Source organism: Echinococcus granulosus (genome assembly GCF_000524195.1).
Source record: "Echinococcus granulosus chromosome Unknown EG_S00038, whole genome shotgun sequence".
Lineage (NCBI taxonomy): Eukaryota > Metazoa > Platyhelminthes > Cestoda > Cyclophyllidea > Taeniidae > Echinococcus > Echinococcus granulosus.
In genome coordinates, this window is record NW_020170418.1 from 248,846 (window position 1) to 270,946 (window position 22,101).

Genomic DNA, 22,101 nt, shown 5'->3' on the forward strand with positions numbered 1-22,101 from the left:
ACGGGAGAAGATGGATATGGAGCTAGCGAGGTTAAAAGATGGGCCGTCAGGTCTTGCTAGAACAAGGCATCATAACCTGTATGGTGACGAAACCTAATACAAAAGTAGTATTTCCATAAGACCGCCAAGTGGTGCGTCAGTTGCCTTTGAGTTGCTAAAAATCCCAAAGGAGGTTCCACCCCTAATTGGCAGGAGTCATGTGAGGCACTCAATCCGGCAGGCTTAAGCCAGGACACAATTAGATGGAGGGGGATGAGATTCAGGTGGGAGGTGTTTTTACGCCAAAAAGCACCCCTAGAATCGAAGGCTACTCATTCACATATCTGATTATAAATCGTGAAAACTTTAGGGTACGTATCGACTTAGCTGGTTTAACTTTAGAGTCCCAAATATTTTCTGAATTCGTAATAAAACAGTGCCGTAGAGCATAAATGACTAACGCAAGGAACACCCAGGGAGCTATTAGCACGCTCCTCGGGGTATGCCGAGGAATGAAAGCGCAATCTGTGGAGAATAAAGTGCTTGCGTAGTTAAGCAAGCCACCAAATCACTACACAGTCATTCTTCTTTTGGACATCGTTCCCTGCGCATCTCCTCATAGTTCTTCGAAAGCCATCACAGAGTAGTCAATGGTCCAAAAACGGTCTCAGAGGCGGAAACCCCAACCAGTGAATTCTTGAGTATGTAAGAAGGCATTTGACCCCAACGTCACCGGTGCAGCTTAACAAATCCACTACCTACATTGTGTCATCCTATTTGTGAAATGAATTGTGTTGGGGCTTTGTACTCGTCAGGGTCTCGTGTTATTCGCTAATCATGGGGAATTTGGTCCAACAGTAGAGCCGTCCATTAAAAGACGAGATTTGAGATAGCTTCATGGAGCTGATGTTCCGCATCTACTCCTTCTTGCCAGTTTGTTTTCATTATATTGCTGCTGGTCGATCTATCTAGGTTCCATTCAACCAGCTGAGAAGTGAATGAGGTACCGTTTTTTAACTTCACTAGTATCACCACATAGTCACCACGAGCAGATCCATAATGAACCTTTTTATGTGGTTTGAGCCTGGTAATGCCTCGGTTGTTACCGGCTTTCTTGAAGAGCACAGAGTTGGGCTACTTATTAAAGGTGGACGTCATTCCTACTTCCTCGATTTGCAGCATTAAAGTCTGGTATTCAGGATTGGGCTATCGAGAAGCTGCCACTAATGTAGCACCCCAAATTTTGGGGGAAGTCGTTATAAGCCGAAACGCTATGAAGAGACGTGTTGTCAACGTACAAGAGAGCCGGAACTTGTTTGTGTGGTCCGAGTCCCACGCCAGAGAGCAAAACATGACCCGATTCGACTCAAAGTCCAGCTTGACTGAGAAAAAATGGGGCGAACTATCAGGTCGATAGAATAATTGGAATGATTTAAAGTGGGTATTCCATATTCTAAAAAGGAAGTACAGTTTGCTGTTCCTAAACTTTTGATCAGTGCTAATCGCAAGCATTACTGGGTTGAATATTTAATTAGCACCACTGCAATGACCTACCAAATATTTTGTCACAATAAATAGATGCCGCAGATAAAATAAGCTTCAAACCACCATAATATTTTAAAAAGGCCAAGACAAAAATCACCTTAGAAGAATTTGAGCTGTTTGGCCACATAGACTTTATAACGATGGATTTTGTCTCTTGCTATCTTGGAGTCAGATAGAATTTTTTGCTGTATATATCGGCCTTTAAAATTAATTGTTCCGAGAAGGAATAACTTGTATCAGTGAATAAGCCCTATTTTGATTCGTTGGATATTAAACCAATAAACGCCAAGATTTCCTGCTGGACTGTCTCCCACTAGTGACGCGGTTTAGTAGCAGTGACTTGTTGGTATAAAATGGCTTTCTCGCCGTCTATGGAAGGCAAGAAAATCGCTGATATCTTCCCTTTTGGGACATTGTGCAAATTTCTGGAACAAGTTTCATCAGTAGACGGTGCAAAAAAGAAAAAGGACTATATCTTCTTGTTCATTCAAAAGTGGGCAGCTAAATATAAAAGACTTGTTGGGGATACTGGCCCGACTGCAGGAAATTTGGGCAGCTTCTTTCCGGTTTTACGTCTTCTTATCCCATCTGCTGACCGCACTAGGCCAGCGTATGGTGTTGGAGAATCAACCATGGCCAGGATGCTCATCAAGGCCTTTGGTTTGGCTCCAAAAGGGCCTGATGCTACCAGATTACTAAAGAAATGCAAAACATTGTTATCCAAAAGTGCCACTGAGGAGGACCTGGCGGACATCGTTCACTATGTATTACGGGATCATTGTGCGACCGAGAGCTCTTACTCAATAACTGTACCAGTTGCCCTTTACTTATTTTTTTTCCATAGAAAATTCATGACACGTTAGATGCGCTGGCGTCCTCACCTTCTCAAGATCAAAAGCTCGAAATAATCTGTCATTTCACTCGTAATATAACTGTTCTGGAATTGAAGTGGTTCGTGCGTATCGTTAGTCGGCGCGATCTGTCGTTAGGTATCAGAGATAAAGCTTTGCTCAGTTGTCTTCATCCTGCTGCTCCCTCCATTTGGAACGTTACACAGGTAATCTGTCATTTTCATAACCGCGTATATTAAGTCTTCTAGGACTTGTGCGCTGTCTGTCAACGAATCGCTTACATTGACCCAAAGTTGGCTCTGTCCACTGATGTTTACCGCAAATTTAAATCTGTTGAACTGTTTACTGCCTTTAAACCCATGCTTTGCTCTCGAGCCAGTAGTGTCGACGAAATCTGTACAGCCTATCAGCAGGAATTCTCGGGGTCTGTTGACACTGGTCTTTGCCTCGAAGTTAAGTATGATGGCGAAAGAGTTCAGGTAACCAGTCTTTGAATCTCCCATTTCTCGTAGTTGCATAAGTCAAATACAAACTACCGCTTTTGGTCTCGTACTGGTCGCGAATGGAGCTCGAGTTATGGTGAGTGCGGCGATTCTGCGAAGGGGAGCCTCACATATCGTTTACATGCAAACGGCACCACTTTTGCCAATGACGTCATCGACTGCATTCTTGATGGAGAGATGCTCGCTTTTGATAGACTTACCAACCGGTTTGTCACAAAGGCCACGGGCTATGATGTTAAACGTGCAGGGCTTGATGATCAGTCTGATAACAATAAGGATGTCATGCCGTGCTTCATCGTCTTCGACGTACTCTATTTAAACGGACAGGTAAGGACAAGTAGTTTTTTTTCTTCATTTTAATATGAAATTCCTCCAGAATGGGTGGGGGGGGGGGGTTTGCGATCTAGTCTCTGGATGGGCTTTTGTAGTTTGTTTTTAATTATCAGATAGCGAGTATTCTGCCATCCAGTGTCTGCAATGCTAACGTTTGGGAGTTCTTGGCTTACTTTTAGAGAAAGAACTCTCTGTACTTTATTTTCCTCATTTGTGCCACTATACGAAATATTTAAATAGAGGACCCAGTTTCTTATTACTCACAGTCCTCCTTGACTGTCAACATTATAGTGCTTGTTCATGCTTCAATGTCAAAAAATCCTGAATATTTGTTTTATTCCCACCTCAACTTCATTTCAGCTTCTCACGGAGATGCCTCTCTCCCGGCGCAAGCGTATTCTTCTAACAATGTTCTCATCATTTAAGTCAACGTGTGAAGAGGTTTCGTCAGAAGTTGAAACCTGTTTTAAGTCCACCAATAATCACAGTGACGATGACAATTTGGAAGATTATCAAATTCAGCAGGATCGACTTCTTTCACTTTTTGCGATTGAGAAGGGAGCCTTGTATTTAGGCGGTTTCTTGTTTACGCAACCGGATAAGGTGAGTTTATTTCTATATTTCATTTGAACAACTATTCAGCCGTTTCCTGTTCAGTCATGCTAGTTAGATATTCTTTTTCTGATGGTTCGAATGATTTCATATCAGCAAAGTAACTTTTTTGCCATTGAAAAGGAAATTAGTTCTTGTGCCTTTGAATTAATCAAGTCACGTTTGTGTAGTAGCAGTCTTCTGGTGTCTCGTTCAAAAAGTGATGTGAGAATGCACGCGCCTTTAGTCTAGATTTCAAAAAAAATTATTTAATCTACTGTGACGCCCAAGTTGTCTATGAGGACGTCATGAGACGTGATTATTGAAGGTCTACTTTGAATAGCAGCAATGAAATTGATTTTTCAAGTACTGGAGGCTGGATGACGTTATACACCACGGGCAATAGCTGCTTTGTATGTATCATATCATCTTGGCTTAGTTTATAATCATCAGATGAGGCGGTGCTTTGGGTGCGTTCTCATGGCAGACTCGGCTAGCATGCTGCTTCGACACGTGGGTGCAGCATGGTGCGGAGGGGCTGGTGGCGAAGGCGCTCTGCGCTCCCTACACCCCCGACGGACGGGCAGGGGCGGGCTGGTGGAAGCTGAAACCGGACTACGTGCTTGGTCTTTGCACTGACCTCGACTGCCTCCTTGTCGGTGCCTACGCTGGTACCTCTGCCGCCACCTGCACGACAATGTTCTCCACATTCCTCTGTGCCATCGTTAACGACGACGATGGTGATGAGATTGAAAATAAGCGACGGCGACTGCAATCAGATCACTCATCCCCACCCTCCTTCTTGACATTTTGCCAGGTAGTCATATTTTCTCCCTTAATGGTCGGATAGTGGGTGTTTTCAGTCAAGTCATAGTTTTTAAATGATTGACAAAATTAGCCATGATCAAACTGTTTAAAATTTTGCGGTGTAAAAACCGAAGCGTTTATAAACAGATACGTTGTTGACGTTAATGTAAGTTTCGGAAAATCATTTGCGACTAAACGTTTACTTGGTACTTTCAAGCTTGTAGATATTCTTTGGCATGGTCCGGTGTGCATAGCAGTTAAAAGAACTATGGGGTTGTCTTTTTTTCTTTTCAATCAACAATCTACTCCTTTTCCTCTCAAAATGTTGCGCCTTTTGGTGACAGCTCTTAGTGTAGTTGCATTTATTACCAAAAACTTAAATGAAACAATTTACTCTCTCGCAAAAATGCATGATATGTTCGTGTAAATCGTGAAGGTGTCATGCGGATTGAAGCGCGATCAACTGGAGAGCCTCAATCGCCGCCTAGTGTCTCATTGGAGGCAGTACGGCAGACGCAAAATAAACTGTAACGAGACCGAGTGGCTTCGGGTGTCGGGGGAGCGACCCGACTTCTGGATTCCACCGCGCCATTCCCTTGTTCTTCAAGTAAGATGTTTGCTTTTCATTAATTAGTGGGAAAAATAGCGGCATTGTGAGGACTATACAAGACTTAATGCTCATTATGCTTTTTATCGTAAACTTCTCTATATTTATGGACCATATGTTCGGCGGATTGATCTGTCTAATTAATATGTATAGACTTTTATTTGGTCCTCCTACCACAAATTTTGACTGCTCGCTGATCTTTTGACTCCTGAAATCTTAGAGTGATTTGCGTTCAAATGAAACTACGCTCACCTATCGACTGTTCTGCTTCTTTTCGCACAGTAAAAAGACCATCGTCTCTGACTCTGTAGATTCATGCCGCAGAAATGATACCGAGCGCCTCATATTCGGCGGGTTTTACTCTTCGATTTCCCAGAGTCGTAGCTGTCCGAGAGGATAAGACGTGGAAAGATGTCGCCTCAATATCGGAAATCAAGAAGCTTTATCAGGACACGAAGGTATGTCCGTTACCTCGATTTGCCTCATGCTGAAGTACTCAAAGAATTTTGTAGCTGCATGATTTACGAAGCACATTGTCTCCGTCAGTCAATTTGGTTGGTAAATTAGACTGATTCTTTGTTTTCGGTGTTTGTCTAAATATTCTCTAATTTTAAAAAAATGCTATTAAATATAGGTTAAATTGTAAGCAATCATCAAGTGACTACTCACTATCGTCCTAATGCTTTATTTACTTTTTCGTAGGGTAAAATGGTTAAAGGGAAGACAATCCAGTCTTCAGATGAGGACAATAAAAGTGATACTGATAGCGACAAAGACAAAAAACCCATTTCACGCATCACTTCAGAGACTGCATCGACAAGTGGGTTTTCTACAAGGCGTGTCCAAACATCCTCAAAGCCTTCGACCTCGGTTCTGACCCAATACTACCAATCATTAACGGATTCAGTGAGTACCCCATTTGTAAATTATTATTAATAAGAAATTATTTGTAATCCCATACATGACTAGGTAATTATGGTTGTTCGCAAAGAACTTATTTTAATATTTGACTGACTACCTGACTGGACTGGCTGCTAGCGCTCTATAGGGGGCTTGTTATATATTAGCCCCTTAAGCTGCTGTTATAAGAGTAGCTGTTGAGCGTTAATGTCATGCTCACAATGATAATATTTTCAGATTGAAATCGAGTCCTCTGCCTTCGCTGACGTGGAATTCTGTCTTTATATTTCATCCCATTTTTTCGGCCCATCTACTGACTTTGGGTCAAAGGGTGACTTGGAAAAGGCGATTCTTAAAAGGAGTGGGAAAGTGGTTCAAAACCCTGGATCAGATACAACCTATATTGTAACGGATCGAATCACCGCCAAGGTTAGCCACGCTTATTCCACGATTGTGCCGGAACAATCGTTATTTCCTGCATCCATTTTCAGATTTCCAATTTGATTGAAGCCACGCGTAAGAGCACGGGTAGGGGTAAGGAAGGTGGCTATGACATTGTATCCACCGAATGGTTGATTCAGTGCATTCAGGCGAATCGACTACTACCGCTACGCCAGGACCAGGTGTTCGCATCACGTCCGTCAACAATGCTTCAACTTGATGGGTCCCGTGAGGGCATAAACAGCGATTTTGCAGATTTGGGTCCTTCTGGTCTTTCCAGCGACGACTGTGTCTACTCCATTTCGCCGTCTCGTCTAGGAGTGGAACTATTCACGCAAATGGTAAAGGCCCTGAGCAACTCTATTACAAGGCATCGCAACTGGAATTAAATTACAGAACTCATTCTGTTAACTTTTCTACTATTGTTAACATAATTTACTAGTATCAAACTGCACTAGATTGTCTCGCTCGCTAGCCTCTTATCGTTTCCACTTCACCAATGCAATTCAAGGTGGAGTACTAGCCTTTGTTTTGTCTTTTTCTAGCCTGTTCGTCGGCTCTCCACTAATGAATACATTAAGTTCTTCGAAGATGATAACTTTTCCGACCTGATCCTTCCTTTGTACGGCATTAGCATTGTTCTATATGGTTTGATTGACACTTCTCCTCAATTGAAGATGATGATAGCCGATCTGCGGTCTTTACAGGCCATTGTGCATGGTCCTTTGACGGATATCTCAGCCTTACTCCCTGAGCGGACGGGCACCGTCACTCATGTAGTTGCGGTACTTTTCTTTTTCTTTAGCATTAAGCTTCGTATTGGATGCTAATATCTTGTTGATACTTGCCCCTATAGATGAATGAAAGAGTTCGCAGCTCTGCGATTGAGCCTGTGTTGGAGGAAATACGGAACCAAATTGGTCAATCAGGTCTGCCGATTGCAGTTACTTTGGATTGGGCTATGGGCTGTGCTTCTCACAAGGCTTTACTTCCTGTATCGAACTATCACTTATAACCCATCACTTTTAGCTTCATTCTTCATATTTGCGTTTCATATTTAATTATTTTGATCATTCCATTATTACGAATTGAGAGCATCTTTTACGCCTCGATTCCTACCGCTCCTGGTATTTTGCAATGGGGCCAGTAATCCTCACTTTTAATAATCATATGGTGAGAAATTGATGCCGTCCGAGTTTTCAACCCAAGACGTACTTTTAATATTCTATGAATTTCAGGGATCTTGCAGCATCAGCGCTTTGAATGTTCTCTGAATTCGTAACGCGTCGAGGTTGTCCGAAAGAACATGTATTACCAACGTACAGAAAGGGGGTGGAAGTCACTAGCACGATTTAGGGGCCGCATTGCATGGGAGACCATAATCACCGAGGTGCAAAGTGCCTCTGTAGTTAAACACGCAATCGGACAAGGTGCTAAATTGCTTCGATATCTTGTAGGCTCAGCAAGGTATTTCGGGATACCTGTCTATGGTCTACCGGCAGTCTAGTGCTGTGCGTGGCTATTCAAACGGGGGTCTAGAAAATTGGATAATTTTGGAATCTGATTTAACTACCGAAGGGCAATGTGATACGAGGGTGATGACTTATTGATGCCTAGGTTAGCATTTTTATAAATGCAAAGTGGTGGGTACCCGCTTATGAGGTGTTCGTACAGCGGTCCGAACCCTCGCCTGGGGGTCACAATAAGAAAGTGGTGTGAGAGAACAAGGATAAGTAAAGCACAGAAGTCGTAACTCCACTGACAAGGACCAGAGGTCGTACTGCAATGCGTCGGTTGGATATTTAACCCTCGGTTTCGGTAAAGGGGTTACATAGGTGCTCCGCTGTTGTACCTTCGTCGAGAGGTCTTAGGACTCTACATTAGCGGCAGCGGAAAGCGAACCCTACCTTAAAGGACATCTATTCTAAATTCACCCCCGGGTGATAAACCTTGGCACGGGGGAGGCGAAAAGGCGCATATGCTGTGGATAGGAGAATGGGTGACGGTCCATTACAGAAGGGTTGAAATTGACGTCTGCCTTGGGCAACAGCCTGTCCCTTGCTCTGCAGGAATGACATTAACAGCTGAAACGGCACTAGCCGTAGGGCTTCTGGAAAAGTACCATTATGGAGCTGTTCACCGTTCTTAACACGGATAGCAGTTATGCGAACTCACGATACTTGCTTACTACTCTACCAGTTAGATAGAACTTATAAGAATACGGCTGGTAGCACTGATGTAGAATAAACGTGGCAACTAGGAATAGAAATGAAATCCTACTCCACGAAACTCTTCTTAAGCCAATTTTTTTAAAATGACGTTGCCTCTAGGCCAGTGTTCCTATGACTAGCGGTGAACACGTGTAACAGCCTGCATATTTCTCCATCCCCGAAATCAGTCCCCGTAGAGGGCAAAACTGTAGATCCAGTAGAATTGTCATGAGGGATCAGTGAAGCAGCGACCAAGTATCCTCTCAGTTGCATAGAAATTCATTCATTAGCACGGTAAACTCGAGGATGCTTTTCTTGCAGCACCGATTGCATTGTGATGGCTGACGCGGGAGATGGGTCAAGGGGCGCACTGAAGACGACGCTCAAAAGAGGAGAGGAGCTATGCATTTGCTATTCAACGGTATCACTCAGGTGAGAAGTGTTCAGTGAAAAAGAATCGTCACATTTCCTCAAGGCAGAAGAGGGCTTTGAACACAGACCTCCCCAGACCTGTACTAATTTCCGTTAACATTTCTTAGGAGACATGCCCTTGTAGAATCGATCAGTGCGTTTGAAAGGTTTGAAGTCCAGAGAGGAAGAATTAAGCGAGAAATCCGTTTTGATTAGTGAACTACTTGGGGCTCTGAGTTGAGCTTGTTGTCTTAAATTCCTACTGTATGCCGAAGACGTATGTGCTGTTCTAGTATCACTTATTAGTTCGTCCTCAGGGAAGGCTCGGGGCGATGCACAGGCTGCAGGGTCTAAATAGCTTGTGTAGTTAAGCAGAGCATCATAAAATTTTGATATAATGCGGCTGGCACATCAATCCAATTTAAGATGTTGGGAAGCCTATTAAATACCCAAGAGGAATTTCATTTTTAGGGTTACGTAAAGACGATCTAAGATAACCTAAAGTTAGAAAAACAACACAACTGCACGCTTTGTTAATAAATTTTATTATTTGTATTTTTAAAACTTTTGGGCTCTAAATTTTACCTAAATGCAGTCAGTTTATTTCTTCTAATCGAACCGCGCTTTTTGTGGATGTTTCGCATATTTTGAGAATCAGTTGTGGTGTAAAATGGAAATCGAAGTTCGTTCGAATGACAGTCTTGATACACAAGTCAATGCGTACATTAGCGAAGGCAGATTTCATATTGCTATACTGTCGTTGTTCCTCCTGGATGCATGGGTCATTTACGTGCTTTTCTACAATGCTCGTGTCCTTGGGTTCATTACTTCTTTAATTCTTCGGAAGTTCGTTAAAAATGGATACATAAGGATTGGTTTGTTACTTTATGACTTATATTGTACAGGCTCGATATCTATTTCTGCTATTGGTGGTGTGATAATGGTTCGGGACCTAATTTATCTGACTGATGATTACAGCATTCGGTGTTGTTACGGAATACTTGTGTTAAATTATTGGGCTCCTTTTGACCCTGGAAAAAAAGGCACGCTTTCGTAGTTCTTAAGTCCTACTTTTCTGCATAGGTGTGTAAATTACTCGTCTTTTCATTCACGTAGATGAGGCTACGAAAAGGCGGCTCCACATATTTCTCTATGGATTTGATATGCATGTGTTTAACCGGAACTCGCTTTACGGTGAATTTATGTTGAAAGAAAAGAATCAAGCTAATGACAGCCATCAGTCGCAATCTCAGTACGTGCTGTTCTCGTGATTTTATTGTTTTTATGTATTATGTGCAGTTTGTTATCATTCTACTGTAATTTTCCCTTTAAAGACTAATTTTTTGTCCTAATCCAGATACAGTGTGCAGCAGGAAGATGCACTGGGGTGGATTTGGACAAAATTTGAAAGCCTCTTTCCAGTTGTTAGGTTCCATTTAGAAATGGTGGGTTCAGTTTACATTCCAGTCGATTAAATGCCTTAAAAGTTATTTATTATGTCTCCTGCATTTGGAATTTTATAGTCAAAGTTTTGCTTTGGTAATCACCTAATTCCCCGTGCACTCGTTCTGACGTGCCAAAAGGCACATGGGACGTATATGCAAAAGCATGCTACTTGGCAGTTCGACAAGTATCAGCACTGGGTCTCTTTCGATTTTTACGATTTTGTGGGATCCTTGGTACCTGTCTCCAAGTACTCCGGGCATTACGCCGTAGAAGAGTGAGTCGTTATGCAACTTTTTAGGTAGTAATCGGCGTCTGATCATTTTATTTTTTTTTTCGCTACTCCGTAGACCACCACAAAAGGCAGATACTTTTCGTGTATTTTCTCTTGGACGAGGCCAGATTACGTATAAGCAAGACCAGCCAGGTATTACTAATATCCGTGCAAATGCTTGCATCTCTATACTCATTTTTTGATTAATTGGGTTTATATTGTTACGACCGTCATACCGAAGAGTGTATCTGTTCTGATCAAGCCCTTGCCATACGTAAAATACTTCTGGAATGAGCAAATTAGAGTTTTGATAAATTCCTTACTTCATCTGAGTTTCTGTTCGCACTTTCAGGTTTGATTTCTGTGGAATCAGAGCATGCACAACTTGACGAAAATCAGGAGTCAGTGTTTTATACGTTTCCAGAGTGGAAAATGGCGATAAATGTCGAGAAAGACTTTCTCTTAGCTTATGGGCCCTGGGCTGATCGCCAACGGTGAGCTTCTATAATTTATTTGTGCTTAAGGCGGCATCGTACTTATTCACGTCTTCTATAGCCTTAGATAGTACTTTTACGACTTACTTTTCGTTCTTGGTTCTGACAGTTTCTGCAGTGATACTTGCCAGTCCTTAGTCAGCTAAAGAGCAGTTTACATTGCATCAATCTTTGATTAATTCCCTGGATACGAAACATTACGAAACCTTGTTTTTATTTTAGAATTGGTTAGCTCTTTCTTATGACTTGAGGTGTTCATTAGTAACTTAAGATGTACCATAATGTAACACCTTCCCTCACTGAAACATTGAGCAGTCTAAATAACCCGTGTGGCGTTGCACGTGGTGGCCACTCTGGGTAATGGTATCGTCACTTTGTTCACAGTGAAATGCTATGGAAGTTTTTCTTCCCACCAACTTATCGTCCGGCTGAAGTGACCTCGCCTCCTTGTGTTGGGCAACTCCGTACAACCCAAAAGTTTACTCTAGACATTTCCAGCTCGACCACTGTACAAATGGACCTCTGGTTCGTTCAGGACAAAAACAAGTCAAATGTTAGTTCATGCTTGCATACTCCATCCACCCTGTATAGTCAAAACATTTAAACTGACATGCAATCCTTATGGGAAGTGCGCTGGGTATTCACTAAAAGAAAATGATTAGCTTACTTCGCTTTGCTATTTAATATTAGAATACGAGTAAGGCTCTAAATTAGATCGCTGGTTTTCCTATCGTGATTAGATAGTTCGTGCATACATGGGTGCAGGTATATACATCTGCATTATTTGCTGTAGAAGTTTGCCCTCCATGGTGGACCTGATTCGACCTTCAAGGTGACGATACCGTGGGTGACGGAAGAGGATGGTAGCACTGTGGAGATGGCTTTGAGTTTAGCAAATGGTAGTTTGGTGACTGACTGCTTGTGGCACGACCTTCTCACGTCTTCCTGGTTTGACCTCCAATTGAATGTGCACTATCCAAGGCACTGGAACTCCCTTCAAACGTGGACTTTCGATCTGAATGGCCAAGATATAGTCTTTTCCATCCTCTACTCACAGAAGGATTACATCAAAGGTGTGCTCTCAGTACCAAATACGTCAATAACTGTATATTTCGTTTGTTTTTACTCATGACCTTTGTACTCTGTATCAGCACTTATTCGCGAGCATCGCCTAGTCAGTTACTATCTCCTGTTCGCTTCCGTGATTAATTTCGTCTACTTGTTCATAGAGATACCACTTCAACAAGGAAGCATTACACACACTGCAAAGTTTTCATTTATCAGTACTTCGCTGCTGTTAACATTTATGCGTCCAGTCAATTAAAACTTCACTTTTCACGATGCGTCTTTGATGCTTCAATTCCCTTTTATGCATGAAATCTGATCAAACTGGTGTTGGCGACATATTTCCTACTTATTGCATTCTAGCCTAGCGCCACAAGTTACTAGGTCATTTATATTGACGCTATATCTGGGAAGCAAAGGTAGTGCATGTATGTGTGGTTCCTTTGTTTATAGGCTTTTTCGAAGACTGGTCGAGCGGTTCAAGGCCGGACATTCTCTACTTTGTCCCGTATATCTACAAATTCAAGATATTTGCACAGCCTTTCGATTTGCGGTTGCTGGTAAACGACTACAACTGGGTCGCTCCCACACCAGAAAATGGTAATTATTTAACCACTTGTTCATGTTCATGCTCTCCCACCCCTCTTATAGAGGGGCGTACATGTGGGTCTTTCAGTTGTTATTTAACTCAGAACGCTGAATTGGGCAGTATGTACCTCCAATGGCGTTAACTTGCAATTTAATTTGATTACGTCTTTCAAGTACATAACATGGAATTTTCTGTTCGTTTTCTCTTATTTTTTTGCCCCTATTCACGATACCGGTATTCAGCTTAATAAAAGCTTCTGAAATAGACCTTTACTTGTATTTCAAACCTGTGTTATTTTTCTTAACTTGAATATCACTGGTCTGCACTGCTTGGCTTATTTGTGTAGTTGCAGATTGAAACTGCGCTCAAATTTCAATATCTTATGGTAATCTCTAATTGCATGATTTTACATGATTTTACAACTTTTAGTCCAGAAATTGCTTTGTGCTGTTTTCTTGATTCAAGGGGATACCACCGGTATTCAAAGGCTTCAAAATTTTTTTTGTGCACGACAAGAGGAGCTCTATTTTGAAAGCTTAAATCAATGCTTATATTATAGCGAAACTGTAAATAATTATAAAATAATGGTCACTGTTTTAAGTGCTTTGAGCTATTTTTGTAAAGCACTATTGTCAAAACCCTTCTGATTGATATTACTCTTTCATATTTCCAGCATTTGCGTCTCTCTGCCTGGAAAAGTTCAACTTTGATTTCGATTTGCCATTTATTGACTTCCTGCCAGCTACTGTCCCGATCAAATTTGACATTAACGTAAGCATTCTGAGATCATGTTAAACAAATATGCTCCCACCGTTTTTGCGAGCCGCCGTATTCGCTGTTGGAGGTTTATTTGGCGCGTCGTGACGATGTTTCACAGATGTTTGCATTACATCTGATAGTTTTAAGGATTTGCTGAAAATCCGTTTCTCATAGGTTATTCTTTTTTGCGAATTCGCTGAGCGCCATTACTAGGTTTACTGTAATTAGAATCTCAGTAAATTAAGTACTCGTGCGCTCATCTGATTAAGAGTGGACTTAGTCTTGAATTTCCTAATACTCTTTCGCCGAAACAGCCGTGGTCAAATTTGCACAAAAAGGTGGTGGTTTTAGTGATGCGAAGTAACGCTTCAAAATGCAAGCATTCAGCCGCATAGGTCAAATCTCTCTTTTAGAGGTAAGAATTCTTATCAATTCGTGAGAGGCTTTTGTCTTTTGTTACCAATCGTTTTCAAAGTTAGAATATATTATTACATTACCTTTTAATTTAATTTTTAGCAGTCATGTAGAGCTTCGACTGCGTGTTTTCTGTCCTGGTACCATTTTAGGCTTCGTCTGCGTCGCTTCGCCTTTCAGTTCCAGAAACTAGCACTCTCCTCTATTTGCTTAAAGAGATGCATGCGAATCTCAGACTTGCCAATAGTAATTGCAAACTGCAGAAAAACAACCCCTTCAGAATTATCGAGGAGACTCTTCCGAATACCGATGCTGGCAAAATTCTGTAAGTGTGCTCCAAAAAGGGCTTTGCTGAATAGTCAATTAGGTCCCAAAACATTTTGACAATGGAAATTGAAACCTTGCTATTTTCTCCTGTTTTTATGCATTAAAAGCTTTACTTTGGCATATGGTAGATGCTGGTAATCGTCTTAAAATCCTGGTGTCGACAAATACTTAATGGTCAGATCAGTGCTGCTAAAGTCGGACTACTGTTACTTAAGGAAGTACGTTATTTAGAAGGTGGGTAATAGTCTGGATCTTTTTTCTTGTTTTGAAGGCACAAGCGCTATTGGATTGAATGCTGGCGAGCAATCGGGGTTCATGTGAAGATTGGCTACACCTACTATCCAATCGTATGGGTGCCCGATTTTTGGCGATTTCTGCCACAATGCTGGGGCAAGCATTCATCTAAAAGTCTTTCACCTACTGAGAAAACCCATGTACACCCACATTTTACATATTGTTCTGTTATTTCTTCTATGTCGATTTCTTTAAAAATGCCCTCATTCATTTGGTAAAATGTTATTCAGATATCTGGATAGAATTTCGATACGAATGGTTGAATCTTACTTTGGTTTTAATTCCTCCTTTCATGGTATCCTTAGTCAAATATTGATGTGCTGTTTCAAACGCCAACCATGCACTTGCGGCTCGGCCTACTGCCTCTCTTGGAGCAAACATGTATCGTGACATTTTTTTTAAATACTTATCGGTATTTAAGTATTGAGAATCTTTAAGTTCCATATATTTATTTCATTTTAGCGTTGTCGGTGTCTTATACGTCTTACCTGGACCGTAATTTGCTATCTTCTGATGAGTTTTTTCCTCATCCTTTAGATCCTGGCACCACGTGACCCTGAGGAGGCAGCACTCGGTGACCTGCGTCCCGAGGGGTCGAAGGCTCGTGGGCCCACTGAATCAGAATTAATCAGGTCAAATTTCGATCCTTCCTATATGCTAGCTGACCAGTTGGATGTCCATGTGGCCGTTCCCAGCTCCCAGCTCCTCTTCTACGGTGCCCTCATTCGCTATATTATCCATTTCAAAGTGAGTTAGCATCTGTTGCTTAAGTTGTGAAGCTAGTAAATGCTGCAGAAGGGCTCTATCTGAAGGATTGCGCAATATATTGACATTTAGAGTTTATTTGCAAAGGGACCTTCAAGCACCTTGGGACACTGCCTGATCGTAATGATTTCCACGTCTAAACTCAGTTAAAATCTGCGTGGATCCTCGAAATTATTTAGTGAACCACCTTCACAGGGTGCAAAATTTATGGGAATTCCTTAAGTCTGGCTTTGTTGTCTCTCTCCCTTCCAGTATTAGCATGTAGTCTCGTACGAGCTCTGGTGTAGGTATGCCTCCGTGTCTTTTATTCATCGTGATCGCTAATTAAGTGTTTATTTTTTCGTGAGCTTTCTTGCTCATTAAGTGCATTATTTTTTTTCGAATTCAGGAAAACTACTTTGGTTGTTACCAGACGCCTATAACAGCGGAAGATCTGAAGGTGTATGGCCTGAATGAAAAGGGTGATAGATGTTTGGTGCCTCCTCCACCGATTCCTGGACCTAACCACCCAGGCAAACCAGATACCGTGGTGGATCCTCGTGAATATCGACCTTTTGCGGTCCGAGTCACGGTCGCTATCCACAATTTGCAGGCTCATTTGCCCATGGTTAGTCTTCCTATTTTTATTATTACAATCAATGCTTCTTAGCACTTCGTATCTGCTGCTCCTGTACTACTCGAAATATATGCATTCTTTGGTGTGCTTCTTTTAGATTCTACTGAACATTCTAGTCGTTCAATTATCTGTGATTGTAATTTGTGGCTACTTTCGACACTACGCACAATTACTAATCGACTTGCCAAATTTGTGGAGCGTTTTTTGTATTTAGTATTTTTTTTACCGAATACTGTGTTTTAGAATTGTTTTAAAGTATTGTTTTTGCAAGATTGTTAACAGTCTCGAATTATGCCTTTTATGTGTTAGGTGCAAAGCGTTGCCAACCTGTAGAACATTTAGGATTCATTTCTTGCAATAATTTCAATTACAATCTATAGTCCTCAACTGGGCATAAGTTGATGAAGTCTATTGCTGATAGTTTGTGATATGTTAATTCCGAATTACTTATGTCAATTTCGGCACCTCATTCCTCATTATCAATAATAGGGGTCCTTCCTAAAGGCCTTCGAGTAACTTATAACCAGAATCAAATTACTTAAATCATTATCCACAGCGTGCTTTCTACTGCTACACTTTCTCCAAACGCCATACAAATTTGACCAGAAGCTCTTGCAGCTTTAGAACCGAGTTAAACTCGGTTGGCAAAGCAGACAGGCTCAAATGACACCGGACTCAGCAGACATTTTACGTTCTGGGGGATCCAAGTAACTAGGAATTAGTACAGGGCATGATAAATAGCATTGATTGACTGACAAATATCTACGTTTTATGGTTCATACAATAAATTGCACTTATTTTGCAAGCCTGCAAGTGACATCGGTCATCCGATGACTCATGGGCTGCTTTATACGCTCTTGTATTGTATCAAACCCTTACCATTGTATAAATGTAAATTTATCCACCTTTGCCAGTGGGTAATATTTTTATAGCATATGCGAGCCTTTTGAGATAACCGTTTGTTTTTTCTATTTGGGGCTTAATTCGGTCAAATACTACCCTCAAAGCTTCTTAACGGCTCATTACTTAAATTCTTTTATTTTTTTTCAGCATACTAGTTCAGAAATACCTCTATGTCCAACAGCTTTTCTCGATTGCATTGGATTCGAAATGGATAAGATTTTCAATGAAACAAAACTACAACTCCTCTTTTCACCCGTTCTTCTGTGCGTTTTCGATAAATGCAATGTAAGGCACTGATGTTGTGGCATTTTACCTTAAATCATGTGGTTATTAACACGATCATTATTGTTCTTATTAATTAGGCCTATCGTCCACCCAATGCGGTGAACCTCAGCACAGGTAGAGCTCAACTGACCGGACTTGAACTCAGAGGACAAGCACTGTTCAGCAACAGGGGTTTACCTCTGAAGGCGGAGACGGTGGAATATGCCTGGCTCTTCGAGATCACGTGCGGCACCCTGACTGGGGAAATCACCGCGCCTCAACTCTCCTCCATCGTGCAGAGTGTCTCAAACCTAATCTTCTCAGCTATCGATTCAGAGAACGCTATTCTTTCTCGTCGATCGGGCGAGCTGTGCCAACACGCCTTGGTTCCTGTACATCTGCATGTTATTTCTTCCTATTTTTCCCAGTTTTGCATCCTATAACACTTTTCTCTTAAGGAGTCAGGTCCAATTCTACTGCTTATGCCACATCTCAGAACAGATTAACAGCTACTTAAACCCGGTCGGAAGTTCATACAAGGTTGTCTAAAATTCATCGACTACAGGAAAAGGAGCTAAAATGAGCCAATTTGCATATGGATGACCAGATTCACGGGCTAAGCTGATGATATAGATCGTCCAAAACTCTCAACATTCTCTATCAGATCGACAAAATACGCTTTCTATATTCCAACTCGATGGGAAATGCTAGGGTACTTTCCGATAACAAATACTTTGCTCTCCAGACCCAGTGTTCGTTCTGGTCGAGCAAGTCACCCGGCGCAAAGTTGTGTCCAACAGAGCTCGAGCTCAAGTATCGCCTCTTCCGGTTCAACTTGGATGGTGTAGAACTGGCCATTGTGGAGGCGGGCACGTGTCTAATGATCATGCTTGATGCCGTCCGTGTGGCCCGCTGCAACATGCACGACGTCCACTCTCGCGACGGCATCTCTGTTTTCCTGCCTCGTGTACAGTTCCTTCAGCTCATCAAACCCCTCAGTGCGTCAGTCTATCGTCTTCATTCATTTCACTCCCACTTTATTCTAACAGCTGTTTTCGTGTGAGGTTTCCACCTTCAGATCAGGCTACATTTTGTGACTATTACGGCAAATGTTATAATTTCCACGAACGATATGTTATTTATAACTGAAACAGTATTCTCTCGTTTCTATAAATTCCTGGTAAGGTGTTAATCAGTTCATCCTTTTGTCCACTCTCGGAACCTCATCACCGTTAACAGAGTTTGTAGCACACCGCTATTTGTTGCACATCCAGCTTGTTAAAGTCGTAAGAGGTTTCTGTAGAATAATTATCAGTTACTTGATTCAAATCATATCTCTAAAATTCATTTTGGTATTGTGTTGTCCTATCATTGACCAATAGACAAGTTATTCAGAAACATAGCTAACGTTAGCAGTTTTAGGGATAACTTTTTCTTCAAAATAAAACTTTACTCTTCAAAAATCGTAAATGCTACCTGAGAACATCCAATTTTTTCTCGCAGAAGCCGCATCACAAACACTGACCAGGGATGGTACATTACATAGCGCTTCTGCCAAGACTCCTTTGCCGTCTCAGCCTTGGTTGGAAGCAGGTTCCCTCGGCTTCGGTCCTGTTCACCTTCATTCGGGCATCTCGGGTCTGGACCACGCCTATCGCGATGCTCAGCTTATTTTTATTCGTCACCATGACGCTGCCTCCCATCGTCTCTGGTTCCTTTGGCTTTCGCATGACTCTGTCTCCTCCTCCGACGCAGCTGTCCGATGTGGCTGCTATGGCAACTGCGCCTTTTTTGGCCCAAACGCCTCGGGCAAAGTGCTTCTTGATGAAGTATTAACAGGCGTCTTTTCCAGACGTGCCGTCTTCTTCTCCGATTTAAACTCCAATGCGTCCGGCGTCGCAAACGACGATTCACTCAGCCACCCCTTGTAAGCTCAACTTTCTCTTCCCCCACTGGAGCATGATCACGTGTTGTGCATTTAATTTAACTGATTCAATTTTAACATCTACAGAACTCCTTTCAGTACCGGCGCCTCGGGGCGTAGTCTTGGCGTCAACTTCGGCGAAAGCCTTTTCGAGCCAGATCAACTGCTCTTCCAGCTGCACAACTCAAACGTCTGTTCGGACACCTCAAATGGCTTTGCCCTTATGCGTTTGGATGCAGTGGTGGCAGATGAGGCGTCGAAGTTTGAGACAGCAATTCCCTCCCGAATGTACTACTGCTCCCCTGAGGAAGAGGATAAAGACTCTTCATTTGGCGCACTGCCTTCTTCCAGTGATGAGGGACCTCAAAACCTTAAATCGACTGGGGACTTTTGGCGGAAAATGGGTAGAAAGCGTGGGATAAGTAGAGATCGAGGCAATCACACTTATTTATCTACCGCATCTTTGGAGAAGCCGTTAGTTGCAGGGGAGGTTGAAGATGGTGCGGTTACTGGTGATCGCGATGATTCTGTGCCTGACAACCTCTCCCTAGCAAGCCTCGATGGTATGTCGATTGGACTTCCGGCAGCGCAGATTCTACCTCCACCACCTCCCCCCAGACAGTTGGTCTCTGACGCGGCGGTAACGCACGTTTCTACTAGTTCTATTCCCCTCTTCACTGACACCGCGGACACGCCCTTTACTCAGCGAAGAGGTAGCACAAGCTCTTTGCATTTCAACCATGAACCTTCAAAAGCATCCGATGATTCGACTTTATCTGGTGAAGATTTCACGGCCAAATTTGTTGGTAAGTGTTTGTTGGCGGGTGTTCCGCCATTCTCTACGTAGAATTCAAGTTGGTGGATTGCCTATCTATACTGAATTTCAGATCTCCATGGGCAGTTAAATCGTCCCATTACAGAAAGCACTCTATTGAGAACAGCGTATGTGAGACATTTGAATCGTTACATAACCAACACCGAGTTGTGTCCCCCATTACGATTGAAGCATCGTTGGCGAGTCTGCCGACGCTTTCGGGATCGCCAGCAGTGTACAGTGCAAAATGAAAATGGTGAGAGACTGGTGGAGGGAAGACCCAAATGCGGATGTCGTATTGGAATCGCCAAGGCCCCTGAGTTCCTTTGTTCTGCCACCGGTTTCTCCTTCCGCTCCATGGTGGATGCCGCATCGAAGACGACGATTTCAGAAATCACACCGACTAGTAGTACTCATCCTGGAGATACTAGTTCTGCTCCTTCTTCTTTTCGGATCTCTGATCTTCGGCCATTGCTTTATCCTCGTATGCCACTGCCTTTTACTGTTACATTTAACTGTACTGCACTTAAATTAAACTTCACATAGTTGAATCTAGTACAATTTAGCTGATTATGTACTCATCCATCCTATGCTAAACAGTAACTCCTCATTTATTATAACCTCAAAGCTTCGGTCAATGTCTTTAAAATAAACTATAATGTGAACTTAATTTTATCTTCTCGTACTTTTATTAATCTCTACGTTGCTCTACCTTAGCTCCACAAAGCGTAGGATAAAGACCTTATTTGATCTTGCCGTAGTTGCCTACCTTACTTTTCATTGCCCCCTTTGTGTGAATTCCTCACTACAGTATGCTTTAGTGCTGAATAAGGTTTTTAAGCATGGCTTTTATGGATTCAAAGTTAGAAAGCTTGTGACTATCGAGAAGTGCTGTGCTTTGCTCTGTAGCTCTTTGTCACTTCTGAAGTTTTTACTATGCACTTGGGTGTGATTAATATGTGATGCTTTTATACCTTTTGCCAACGCTGTCGTCACATAAGGGACGTGCCTCTTTTAACAAAGCCTTGGTCCTAATTGTTATAATGTCTTTTCCCTGAACAAACTTCAAACATGATCCTCTATTACTAACCCTCCTCTACTCCCACTATCATCAGCATTGGCGTAACCAACCTATTTTTGTGGGAGAAGTTACTTTTTTAGTCTCTGCATTGCACCGATTTAGGCGATTTTTGACTAAAATGGGAACTTTTTTCAGCAGTACCGTGGTAAATATGCAGCAGACCACTTGACTAAGGAGTGTACATACTTCTCATTTGATGGGTCATTATACGGACATGGGTGTAGTGATTTGTATAGTTATGAGGTGATATAACTGTTTGCAACTGAAGGTCCGGCTTCCATCTTGTAGACTGCTGTGATGCGCAAGTATGCGAGTCTTCGACTGCGTCGGTTTCTCGCTCCTCCACCACGGTTTCGGTTCTCGGCCCAGTTGATATCTTCCTCACCCCTCTCTGCACCGAATGCATCGATAGGTTAGAGCTGCATGGTGTTAAAATTCTTACCAGTTAAATGGTTTATTTTTACGCTTTTGTTTACATATTTACTTCGTAAGTTTTGATAGCATTCATTTATCAAACCGTATGTCGGCATTTTTGTTGATGTTTTACATTGTTATCAATTTGTTTCCATTATATCAATATGCACGTAACTACACGTGCCTTGTTTTCGAGTAAGCAACTGTCGTAGAATGTTGGGATACGAACGCTACCACTGCATGGATCAGAAATTTCAGAAATTTTGCTCTCACCTTACTATTCTACCGGTGGCAATGTTGCTCCCAGAAATTTAGACTAGTGTCTTGAGGCGAAAAATGCGCCTTACCCCATCTTAGATAAAGTAGACATGTGCGCTGATGTGGTTAATTAACAGGTAATTATGCCTTACGAGCTTCCCCTCAGTTACCACAATCAAGGGGAAATTTCATTTTTAATGCCATTTTTAGATGGTTTTGTTAAAC

The 22,101-nt window shown here is 42.1% G+C and overlaps 2 protein-coding genes across 2 annotated transcripts in view; both read left to right on the forward strand. All coding sequences in view use genetic code 11, as the record gives it.

The window, feature by feature from the left end:
- Positions 1 to 1,877: 1,877 nt before the first annotated feature.
- EGR_05295 (DNA ligase 4) lies at positions 1,878 to 7,572 on the forward strand (the record flags this gene model as incomplete). Its single annotated transcript, XM_024494544.1, has 13 exons — positions 1,878 to 2,333; positions 2,369 to 2,581; positions 2,624 to 2,854; positions 2,888 to 3,205; positions 3,572 to 3,814; positions 4,290 to 4,619; positions 5,046 to 5,216; positions 5,528 to 5,674; positions 5,919 to 6,122; positions 6,354 to 6,545; positions 6,608 to 6,898; positions 7,103 to 7,342; positions 7,414 to 7,572. 13 exons carry the CDS (start codon positions 1,878 to 1,880, stop codon positions 7,570 to 7,572), a joined length of 3,195 nt encoding a protein of 1,064 aa, XP_024351015.1.
- Positions 7,573 to 9,848: 2,276 nt separating this feature from the next.
- The window catches only part of EGR_05296 (hypothetical protein), a gene marked incomplete at both ends in the record, with an annotated part of 34,330 nt that continues 22,077 nt past the window's right edge, over positions 9,849 to 22,101 (forward strand). The window contains 21 exons of the mRNA XM_024494545.1: positions 9,849 to 10,053; positions 10,295 to 10,430; positions 10,536 to 10,623; positions 10,702 to 10,898; positions 10,972 to 11,048; positions 11,248 to 11,389; positions 11,774 to 11,942; positions 12,183 to 12,462; positions 12,908 to 13,054; positions 13,717 to 13,814; positions 14,369 to 14,541; positions 14,815 to 14,977; positions 15,375 to 15,584; positions 15,991 to 16,209; positions 17,269 to 17,406; positions 17,484 to 17,777; positions 18,131 to 18,383; positions 18,889 to 19,312; positions 19,397 to 20,115; positions 20,197 to 20,607; positions 21,493 to 21,616. Coding sequence (XP_024351016.1) covers positions 9,849 to 10,053; positions 10,295 to 10,430; positions 10,536 to 10,623; positions 10,702 to 10,898; positions 10,972 to 11,048; positions 11,248 to 11,389; positions 11,774 to 11,942; positions 12,183 to 12,462; positions 12,908 to 13,054; positions 13,717 to 13,814; positions 14,369 to 14,541; positions 14,815 to 14,977; positions 15,375 to 15,584; positions 15,991 to 16,209; positions 17,269 to 17,406; positions 17,484 to 17,777; positions 18,131 to 18,383; positions 18,889 to 19,312; positions 19,397 to 20,115; positions 20,197 to 20,607; positions 21,493 to 21,616 — 4,667 coding nt within the window. The remainder of the gene's footprint in view (positions 10,054 to 10,294; positions 10,431 to 10,535; positions 10,624 to 10,701; positions 10,899 to 10,971; positions 11,049 to 11,247; positions 11,390 to 11,773; positions 11,943 to 12,182; positions 12,463 to 12,907; positions 13,055 to 13,716; positions 13,815 to 14,368; positions 14,542 to 14,814; positions 14,978 to 15,374; positions 15,585 to 15,990; positions 16,210 to 17,268; positions 17,407 to 17,483; positions 17,778 to 18,130; positions 18,384 to 18,888; positions 19,313 to 19,396; positions 20,116 to 20,196; positions 20,608 to 21,492; positions 21,617 to 22,101) is intronic.